The 10,651-nt window shown below is 37.3% G+C and overlaps 1 protein-coding gene across 1 annotated transcript; it reads right to left on the bottom strand.

The window, feature by feature from the left end:
- Window positions 1-6,380: 6,380 nt before the first annotated feature.
- Window positions 6,381-10,394, bottom strand: LOC123224168 (3-phosphoshikimate 1-carboxyvinyltransferase 2-like). The gene is made up of 8 exons (XM_044647738.1): window positions 9,781-10,394; window positions 9,239-9,483; window positions 8,678-8,831; window positions 8,156-8,370; window positions 7,959-8,076; window positions 7,580-7,790; window positions 6,931-6,992; window positions 6,381-6,843 (listed from the first exon to the last, which is right to left on the bottom strand). The coding sequence occupies exons 1-8, from the start codon at window positions 10,111-10,113 to the stop codon at window positions 6,625-6,627; spliced, it is 1,557 nt and encodes a 518-aa protein (XP_044503673.1). The 5' UTR covers window positions 10,114-10,394; the 3' UTR covers window positions 6,381-6,624.
- Window positions 10,395-10,651: the final 257 nt, after the last annotated feature.

Genomic DNA, 10,651 nt, shown 5'->3' with positions numbered 1-10,651 from the left:
ATTTGAGTGGAAAAAAAAAATTAACGTAGGGGTTTTGCATGTGTACTGTTAACATATTATTTAGGGTGGGGTTATATTTTGGTGAGCATTCAGTTATGTGTATGAGTATTAACTGCTTTTGTTGGGCTTGTGTATGAGCACTTTCGGTGGCGTTGAGTTCTGTGTATGGGTTATATGTTCAGTTTCTATGAGGGAGTGTGGGCATGATCAGTTTCTGTTTTAAGTATTATGTATCAGTTTCTGTGTATGAGTTAGGGCATGATCAGTTTCTGTTTTAACAATTATGTATCAGTTTCTGTGTATGAGTTAGGGCATGATCAGTTTCTGTTTTAACAATTATGTATCAGTTTCTGTGTATGAGTTAGGGCATGATCAGTTTCTGTGTTAACAATTATGTATCAGTTTCTGTGTATGAGTTAGGGCATGATCAGTTTCTGTTTCATAATGATTAAACAATAATGTAGGATACTTTCTGTCAAGTGCACACCCGTTTGCATGCTGTTTTGAGTGATTCTGTATGAGTGAATCTGCTTCTGTTTCTTTGCATACATGCTGATGAACAACAATGTTGCATACTGCCTTGTTTCTGTGCATGAGGAGTGTTGTTGTTGTGTCATTGTTGTGTCATTGGGTAAGTTGCATCATTGTTACATAAGCTGGGAAACCCGAGAGTGCAGTGTTACTGGCGCGAAAGAGAAGGTTGCAAAAAACCTTAATTCTCTCTGGTCTAACAAGGCTGTGTAACAGTGTTGCAAGTTGCAACAATGATTAAACAACAATGTAGGATACTTTCTGTCATTTCCACACCCATTTGCATGCTGTTTTGACTGATTCTGTATGAGTGATTCTGCTTCTGTTTCTTTGCATACATGCTGATGAACAACAATGTTGCATACTGCCTTGTTTCTGTGCATGAGGAGTGTTGTTGTTGTGTCATTGGGTAAGTTGCATCATTGTTACATAAGCTGGGAAACCCGAGAGTGCAGTGCTACTGACGCGAAAGAGAAGGTTGCAAAAAACCTTAATTCTCTCTGGTCTAATAAGGCTGTGTAACAGTGTTGCAAGTTGCAACAATGATTAAACAACAATGTAGGATACTTTCTGTCATTTCCACACCCATTTGCATGCTGTTTTGACTGATTCTGTATGAGTGATTCTGTTTCTGTTTCTTTGCGTACTGCCTTGTTTCTGTGGATGAGGAGTGTTGTTGTTGTGTCATTGGGTAAGCTGGGATACTGTGTTTTCTGTGCCTTCAGTCTCAAATTAATTGTTATTCTTTTAACTAATTCTGTGTTTTGTTAGGATGAGTTCTACAAAGTTGTTCACTATTAAATTTGAAGCTTGTGGCATACCATCTGAAATAAGAAATATTGATCCAGAAGAGTATAGTTTAATTGTGTTCATCAAGGATGTGAAGCAATGTATTGCAAATGAAAATGAGGAGGTGCAACTTTATCCAGGTGAGCAGATAAAAGTTGAAGCAAGATCAGCTAATGGAGAGGGTAATTACATCATTGCCAGTGATGAGGACATGATGTTTGTCTTTGAAGAGTATAGAAAAGTAGGTCAGCAAATTATTCAGATGTATGTTGAATTTATTCCAGTACAGAGCAGATCTCCTCGGCCTCTACTACCTTCACACAGTCAACCCAACACCGAACCAACAGAACCTAACTCACCCAACACCCAACAAACAGAGTCTAACTCACCCAACACCCAACCAATAGAAAGTTCTGATGAGGGAGAAGAATTTACCCAGCATGATGATGACTTTCATTGGAGTGATGCATCACATGAAGATGAGACTGTTAGTCATGCCGAAGTTGAAATCAGGTCTGAATCTGTTGAGGATGATGATGAGACACGAGGACTTAATTATAAATCTGACAATGGTGATGGGGAAAGTGATGAGGGAGAAGATGATGGTGCTACCAGATTAGCTAGGCATATGAAGGGAAAGGCTTTTAAGAAAGGTGCAGATGTGAAGATTTATTTTGAGGTTGGACATGTTTTTGACAGTGTTGAACATTTCAGGGGTGTGCTGAAAGATTACACAGTTGATCGTGGGTTTGCTACAAAAAAGATATACAATGAGAAGAGAAGAATAAAGGTTGTGTGTAGATCAGAAGGCTGCCCATTCCATCTCTATGCAGCTCTGATGGTAGATGGTCAATCCTACCAAATACGTCAGTACGAGCATACGCACACATGCCTCAGGGTTCATGATAACCCAGCTGCGAGTGCATCATGGGTAGCTGAGAAATTTGGCAGGTTTATAAGGTCACAAGAAGGCAGTAGCATTAAGCCTCTAGCTTCTCAGTTGGAGCAGGAGCATTTTTTAAAGATAAATCATAGAAAATTGTATAGGGCTAAGAAAATTGCCACTGGTTTGTCAGCAAATGAGCATGCAGAGTCGTATAACTGGCTGTTTAAATATTGTCATATTGTGTTGATGACCAATGCAGGATCAAAAGCTGCCCTAAAGGTAATTAGGGATGAAATTCCCTCGACACCGCGTTTTCATCGCTTTTTTCTAAGTTTTGCTGCACAGAAGAAAGACTTTTTAGAGGGTTGTCGTCGTTTTATAGGGGTTGATGGATGCCATCTGAAGGGGCATTTTGGGGGAGTCCTGCTGTCTGCTGTAACGATTGATGCGAACAGTGGGATATTCCCATTGGCAATCTGTATTTGTGAAGTAGAAAACAATGATAGTTGGGGTTACTTCTTGGGGATATTGAAAGAATTCATGGGTGATGTCTTGCCTATCACTTTCATGAGTGATAGGCAAAAGGGAATAATACATGCCTTGCAAACTCAGTGGCCTAATGCAAAGAGTAGATTTTGTGCAAGACATGTATATGCGAATTTCAGGAAAACTTTCCCTGGGGTACATCTTCGAAAACTGTTTTGGGCTATTTCTAGAGCATCAAATAAAGTGGATTTTCATGAGGCATTAAATAAAATGAAGGCAATGGATGAAACTGCTTACAAGTGGGTAATTGACAATGAGCCAGATCAATGGTCTAGATTTGGCTTTGACACTGAAGCCAAATCTGACCATATCACAAATAATATGTCTGAAACATTTAATAGTTGGCTTGGAGAAGGTCGGGAGCTGCCTATTCTCAGTTTGTTGGAGTTGTATCGAAGAAGAATAATGAAGAGACTTTATAGTAGGCTGAAGGCAGGGACTGAATGGGTCACTCCATTGCCCCCACTTGTTGTTAAAAAATTGAACAAAAGTATTGAGACAGCTCGAAATGTCTCTATTTCATATGCTGGAATGCAAGAGTTCGAGGTGATTGATATGAATGGTATTCCAAGCAGAACGTACACCTTGAATTTGGACAAAAGAATCTGTGATTGTGGGATGTGGCAGCTGTCTGGGATTCCCTGCCAACATGCAATCTGCTCAATATTGCACATGAACTTCCCTACTATTGATAAGTTTGTAGATGACAGGTTGCAAATTTCAGCATATATGAGAACGTATGCTGAAATTATTCATCCTATTCCAGACAAGAGAACCTGGCCAGAGGAATGTGAAGATAAGTTGCAGCCACCTGTTAGGCATGGCAAAGCTGGCAGGCCCAGAAAGGCTAGGAGGAAAGACCCCACTGAAGAGAGAAAGAGAAAACCTGTGTCTACACTTAGGTGTAGTCACTGCCATGAATTGGGGCACAACAAAAGGTCCTGCCAATACAATCCAAACAATGCAGGAAGACCCAAAAAAAAGGTATTGCTTCTGTTTATATGTTAGCATTCTGTTTGCTACTGTTTTTTCTGTTTTATTAAACCTACTCATTTTTTTTTCCCCCTTATATCAGAGAAGAACAATCCCAACCATGGAAAGCCAGTCAGCTAAAAGTCAGTTTGGTTCATCTTCTTCCTCACAGCATCCAGAGTCACAGATGCAATGAAACTGGGGATTTCCCTTATGTAAATTTTTTGGATAATTGCTCAATTGCTCAGTTAAACATTTTTTGGATAATTTTTTGGTTCATCTTCTTCCTCACAACATGTAAATTTTTTCTATAGCTCAGTGAAATGTTCTCTGCATGTAAATTCTTTGGAAAGCTCAGTGAAATGTTCACTATAAGTATTCTGTGTATTCTGTGTTAGTTTATGAATTAGTGCATATGAGGAGTATTCTGTGTGTTGACAGTGTTGATATGAGGAGTATTCTGTGTTGACAGTGTTGAGAGTGTTAATTTATGAATTAGTGCTTATGAGGAGTATTCTGTGTGTTGACAGTGTTGATATGAGGAGTATTCTGGGTTGACAGTGTTGATTTATTAATCAAAATGGTCTGTTATTGCATGCATTCCAGTACACAGCTATTTGCATTTCCAGGTTTCCAAGCAGGCCAGTATTAAGCAATGTATTACACAACTCTTTGAAGTATATTTATGAATCAAAATGATTTGCATTTTCAGGTTTCCAAGCAGGCCAGTATTAAGCAATGTATTACACAACTCTTTGCATTTCATCACTTTCATAATCAAAGGCAGTTCCAACCGAAAATCTGTAATTCAAGCTGAAATGATGCATTGTTTTCAAGCTGAAATGATGCATTGTTTTCAGGCCATGGAAGTTGCTGGTTAAATTATGGAATATGAAAAATTGGTAATTGAGAGGTCATTTTGGTCTTTTTATTTAAGGGTTTTTAGGTCATTTTAGTGAAAAGGGTAATTATGTCATTTGGCATGCAAGACATTTTTGTCATTTCAATTGAAAAGGGTAAAACAGTCATTTACCCTTTTTTCTGACGGAAACTGTTAAAGTTAACCATTGATGGGTGGGCTTTTGGTGTTTTCATAGTTAACGGGTGGGTATTTGAGAAAACATCAAACCTTGGGTGGGAAATAGTCGTTTGGCCTTTACTAAATTCAACAACAATCATGGCTTATTGCACGCTATTGTTGAGGAAAAAAACAAAGGGTGCTTAACTTTAGTTTTGATTTTGGTTTCCTTTTGTGCTTGTTTGAGATTGAGGGTGAGACTATCTCATGTGAGAAAGAGAGTAAGGAAGTTATAACTTTGGTGAAACAATCTTGGAATGAAGGCAAAATCACCTTTCCAAACAAACTTAGATTGCAATTTTGTTAATGATATTGATAGTCTTGCATGCACCATGTGCTTCAATATTTTTCAGCACTTAAAAATCACTGACTTGGCTTAGTCCAAATACTCATTTGGAGCAAAATTTAATCACCATATCAATAAGCCTAAGAGAGACTAGAGTTAGTTTGGATTCAAAAATTATCTCGACTTAATTCAATTCAAATTAAATTTATTTAAGTCGAGTTCAAACTAAGTGTAAATTGGATACTTTGGCTCAATGTTTGAGATTTCGTACTATAATGAATTGATCTCTCTGTGTAATGGGTAATTTTTTTCTGTATCTCCAAACTTTTCTTGAATTTTAGCCTTTCAGAAAGATCAAATTTTATTGAAAAATTGTGTTCAAAACCAATCACTACAACTCCCAAACAGTATTTTGAGTGGCAAATATGGACTTGTTCAAGCAAAAGTGTATTGGTTCAAATTTTATTGATGACATATTAAGGTGGATCTAGAATTTTGCTTGTTTAATGTGATTAATTTAACCTCAAATGTGAGGTTTAACTAAAATTAGGGTTCTTGTTAAAAAAAAAATCATCAGACCCCTATTCATTATTTAATTTTATTTTTAATGGGCAGACGTAAATTTGAAATTTTTACCAAAATGTAGTTGAATACGGACAATCGTATGAGAGAAAGGAGAAGAAATTAAACTAGTTTTCCCCACCGCTGCCACTCACGCCATGTGAACATCTGATTTAAAAGACGACAACAACACGTCCTTCTGCCCATTTCTTTATACTCTGTCATCATATTCCATGCTTTTCTACTGCTGGACTCGACCTCCACGTCGTAAATTTTATTTGTAAGTACACTGTCACATAAAATATCTAATATAACAGTACAATCTCACCATCATATCTTTCCGGTAAAATGTAAAATCTATCGTATGCAATAAGCGTTAGATTCAAACTAAATTCAATCTAAATAAAAACCAATTTGAATTTAAAATAATCAATTCAAAATCAAACTTTATTCACTTGATTGATAATGAGTTTGTCAAGTTATCTAAAACACGACTGAACAAGAGAAAAGTTGTTGAAAAAAAACTGAAGAAGGATAATTAGAGAAGAAATCAGAGAAAAACCAAAATAGCTGGAGATGTTCATAATTTCCATTAAAAAACTTATCCGGCCTTACTCACAAACAAATTTTATGTTACTGACATCCACGAGGAAATAGCGGAGAGTCCAGTGGAAAAGGGCCAAAAAAAAATAATAATAAATCCAGCTACTTGCAGTGTTTAAGTAGAAAGGTGGAGTGAACCCACTTGGGTCATATTGGTATTAAATTGAACCTTTCAAGACAAGGATCAAACAAGCAACTCATTTCAAGTAAAAAATAACTTACAGTTTTGAAATAAAAATAATAATAACAGGTTCTACTTGCACATACATTTCAGTAAAATGAAGTGTGGATTGCTTTCCCATGCTATGGTTCATGGGGTCAAAAAGACAATCCCTCTTTTCTCTTGCCTTTAATGAATGTAGAAGATCTAATTTAATGCTTTGTAACCCTTTGGAGGACATCAAAGTAGTCAGGGAAAGTTTTCCGTGTGCAACTAGGATCCTTGATGGTGACCGGAACTTCTGCACAGGCAGCAAGAGAGAATGCCATGGCCATGCGGTGATCGTCATAAGTGTCAATTGCAGCCACATTTAGTTTCTCTGGTGGAGTGATTACACAGTAGTCTGGCCCTTCTTCTACTGTAGCTCCCAGCTGAAATATTAAGCTTAAATGTAAATCAACCCTAAAGCAGAGGCATTCTCAAACTTTGAATTACACCAAAGCCACTAGTTCACCTACCTTCCTGAGTTCTGTGCAAATAGCAATCATACGCTCAGTCTCTTTCACTCTCCAACTTGCAACTGTAAAACGTACAAGAAAATATTTAATATTTTAGATCTCTAAGAAACTGTATATTATCTAAGTTAATCACCTAGTTTTAAGATAAATTATATTTCAGAAATTGCACATGAAGTTGGCTTTATAGAGAATGAGACTCTTATTTCCACTACTACAGGTTATTCTAAAGATGTTTCAACTTTTCAGGTGAAGTCTCCCACTGACAAAGAGATCAATGTGTTGACTTAAGAAAGAATTAAAGATATGGGCAATGGTGGCAAACAGTTGTTGTCAGTGTTACTTAAGTCCATCTAAATGCAAAACCAATGAATTTAGAAGTCCACAATTCTCACTATAATATTTAGTTTATTTGACAGTCATTACCAAATATGGACAGGCTAAACATTATCCCTAATGTTGAACCAATTGAATAGGCCAGACTTTCTTCTGATAATTACAAATCCAGCAAAGAGGTAGAAAAAGGTTTTTATATTTGTACCCTTTGTAAAGCATGGCATTGACTACTCCAAAAATTTCCAAGAGCCTTAGTATCTGCTACAACCGCTTTACAACTCTATAGACATTATCTTTCACAAAGGCAAAAACATACCATCTCTAACGGCAGTAGGACCATCAGCAAACAGCGCAACTATGGCAAGAGTCATGGCAACATCTGGCATTTTATTCATATTGACATCAATAGCTTGCAAGTGTTTCCTTCCATAAGGAGTTCGAGGTGGTCCTGTGACAGTGACACTGTTCTCCTTCCAGGAAACTTTAGCACCCATTTGCCCAAGAACCTCAGCAAATTTCACATCACCCTTGAAAAATGAAGAAACAAGGCAAAATAAATAAGTTCATTCAAGTGTGCAGAAAATACAGATACATTGTCTATACTCATCCAGGACCTAAATATAGAATGGAATTAAGCAGCATTGGATGCTGTCACATAATACAATAAGACAACAAGATATCGGTAAAAGAAATACCTGTAAACTAGTTGTTCCACAACCTTCAACTGTGATGGTCCCACCAGTGATTGCAGCACCAGCTAGGAAGTAACTTGCACTTGAAGCATCACCTTCCACAAAAGCATTTCCAGGAGACCTGTAAGAGTTTATAGCTCAGTACTTCAAATGCAACTAGGTTACATAAAGCTGAAGAACTATTTATCAAAGCACCCTACTTGTATTTTTGACCTCCTCGGACGAAGAACCGATCCCAGCTATCACTGTGCTCTACAGTGACCCCAAAACGTTCCATCAATTTCAAAGTCATCTCAACATAAGGAATGGAAATAAGCTTATCAATTATCTCAACTTCCACATCCCCGAGGGCCAAAGGTGTTGCCATGAGCAAAGCAGTCAGGTATTGGCTACTAATTTTTCCAGAAAGCTTCACCTGAAAAAGAAGACAGAGAAGTTTATAATGAATGAAAAACAAGGTCAAATATGATAGGCAAACATCTAGATAACACATGCCCTACATAAAAACATAAGTTCTATGCATATGATAGTCAAACCCTGAATGAAAACATTAGTCCGATGCATGTGATAAATAGGCAAAAGCTTCAGACTGACAATTTGATTTATGTCTACTGCATGAGATAGATCCCACTTATTTTATTGCACTGTATAAACCTTAAAAAAGAGCTGAGCCAACTAAATCAAGTCACAAGAAACTAATGAAAAGATAATGCGATCATCACCTTTCCTCCTGGGAGGCCTCCCTTTCCACTGATACGAACAGGGGGGCAATTTGTGCCAAGAATGCAATCAGCATCAGCACCAAGCTGTTTAAGAGCATCGACCAAGTCCCCAATTGGTCTCTCTCTCATTCGAGGTACTCCATCAAGTAGGTAGCTAATATAAATTGGGCCATAAAGGAGTATAAGTTCTTTGTAATGATATGTTGTGGAAAGAAGAGACATTATGCATTCACCATACAGAAGTTAATTAATGGCTACTGTGCCAATGGATTGCATAACTCTAAACAAGTGACCAATAACAAAGAGAAGGGTAGCGGTGGTCAATTTTTGTGATTTTACTTTTCTGTGGAAATTGTTTCTCATAATCTAATGTAATCAAATTTGGGAAATTTGGAATGATATTGACTAAAGTACATTATAAATTAGTCCTAAATGTAAGTTGTATGTGCATTCTATGAATAATATTTGTGCGCCCACAGACCACCTATTTAAAGAGCAAGTGTCTCAAAATCACTATTACCAAACATAAAAAGATCCATTTTCAAGCAATATTAGACAGACCTCAAATTGCCACCAGCAGCAGTTACGGCAGCTGTCAATGGACGCATTGCTGTACCTGCATTTCCAAGAAACAGCTCAACTTCACCTTTTGATTCTTTTGCGACTGGAAACAGACCACCACAACCTTCCACAATCGCCAGTCTATTTGCACTGTCCTCTTCTACATTCAATCCAAGTTTTTTCAAGGCAACAAGCATGTGGAAAATATCATCACTTTCCAACAAGTTATCAACCACAGTTGTTCCCTGCACAGTCAAATGATCAAAATAAATTTCTACCGATACACTCTTAAAGGTCAATTAAGAATAAGAAAATAATTTTTACACAAATATAAATTAATCAACATATCCAAATATGTTCAAAGACCAGTCACAAGACTGTGGCAATTACAATTTACAAGTGACAATATCTATGGCTCTTTTTCTTTTCAACATACAATCTATCCAGCCCAGATGAATTTAAATTCAAGCAACTTCTATACATTTTCTGAGGATTAAAGAATTAATTTAAAAGTTTAAAGAGGAAAAAAAAAAAAAAAGAACCTCAGAGAGGGCAGCGAGGAGGAGAATCCGATTCGATAGAGACTTGGAACCCGGCAATTTAATTGTACCGGAAATCTCTTTGATAGGTTGCAACGTAATCTCGGATACACTTGATGGTTTCTCAGCGGTATCAACAGAGGCTGAAACCCTAGCTGTGCGAATTGCATGATTACTCAACCTGACATTGTGATTCAAACCCCAATAACTGGAACATCCTTTGCTCTGTGGTCTAAACGAAACTGAGAAAACTGATTTGGGCTGGTGCGATTTTGAAGGATTCAGGGAAACGACGGCGTTTTGAGTTCCATTACAAAATTTGCTAACTTGTGCCATATCTCTCCTTAGTTTCTCTTCCTGAAATCGGAAAGTTTTATATCAAGAAATTAGGTGTAATGGGTGGTGACAGGTGGTGTCCTTTGTGGTTGTTATATTGAGTTGACTCGGTGGAAGGTTTCACCAACCCCTCGATTTTCAGCAGCCAACTTTACAAGGATGATGGCGATAGGCGAATGTTCCAAAAACACCCTGAAATTTTAATTAATGTCGAAAATGTTCAATGGGATGTGATACGAGTGACTGTACCTTGTGGCTATAATTCTGGTTTATTCGGGTCGGTGTGGCTGGTAAGGGGTAACGGATGTACAGCTTTGAATTGCAGCATGTATAGCGTTACCAACTCCCTCGTGCGCGTATTAGCCGAAGCAAGAGGCTGCCCACCTATCGCCACATAACGTGCTTTTCATTAAAAATAGTTGCTGACGTGGCAAGACATATCTGGTGATATATTCGAACAATTTTTAAGATGAAAAATAAAATCAAAAAAATGAATTATTTTTTAACATTTTTAAATTTCAATACAATTATAAGATAA

The sequence above is a fragment of the Mangifera indica genome, chromosome 8, assembly GCF_011075055.1.
Source record: "Mangifera indica cultivar Alphonso chromosome 8, CATAS_Mindica_2.1, whole genome shotgun sequence".
Classification (NCBI taxonomy): domain Eukaryota; kingdom Viridiplantae; phylum Streptophyta; class Magnoliopsida; order Sapindales; family Anacardiaceae; genus Mangifera; species Mangifera indica.
This window is presented reverse-complemented; position numbering and strand designations above follow the sequence as displayed.

Excerpts from the sequence above, each read along its gene's own strand:
- LOC123224168 (XM_044647738.1), bottom strand. The coding sequence starts at position 10,113 with ATGGCACAAGTTAGCAAATTTTGTAATGGAACTCAAAACGCCGTCGTT. Across the intron at positions 6,993-7,579 it reads TCCTACTGCCGTTAGAGATG|TTGCAAGTTGGAGAGTGAAA; the intron begins GTATGTTTTTGC and ends TACGTTTTACAG. Across the intron at positions 6,844-6,930 it reads TTTGCACAGAACTCAGGAAG|CTGGGAGCTACAGTAGAAGA; the intron begins GTAGGTGAACTA and ends TTAATATTTCAG.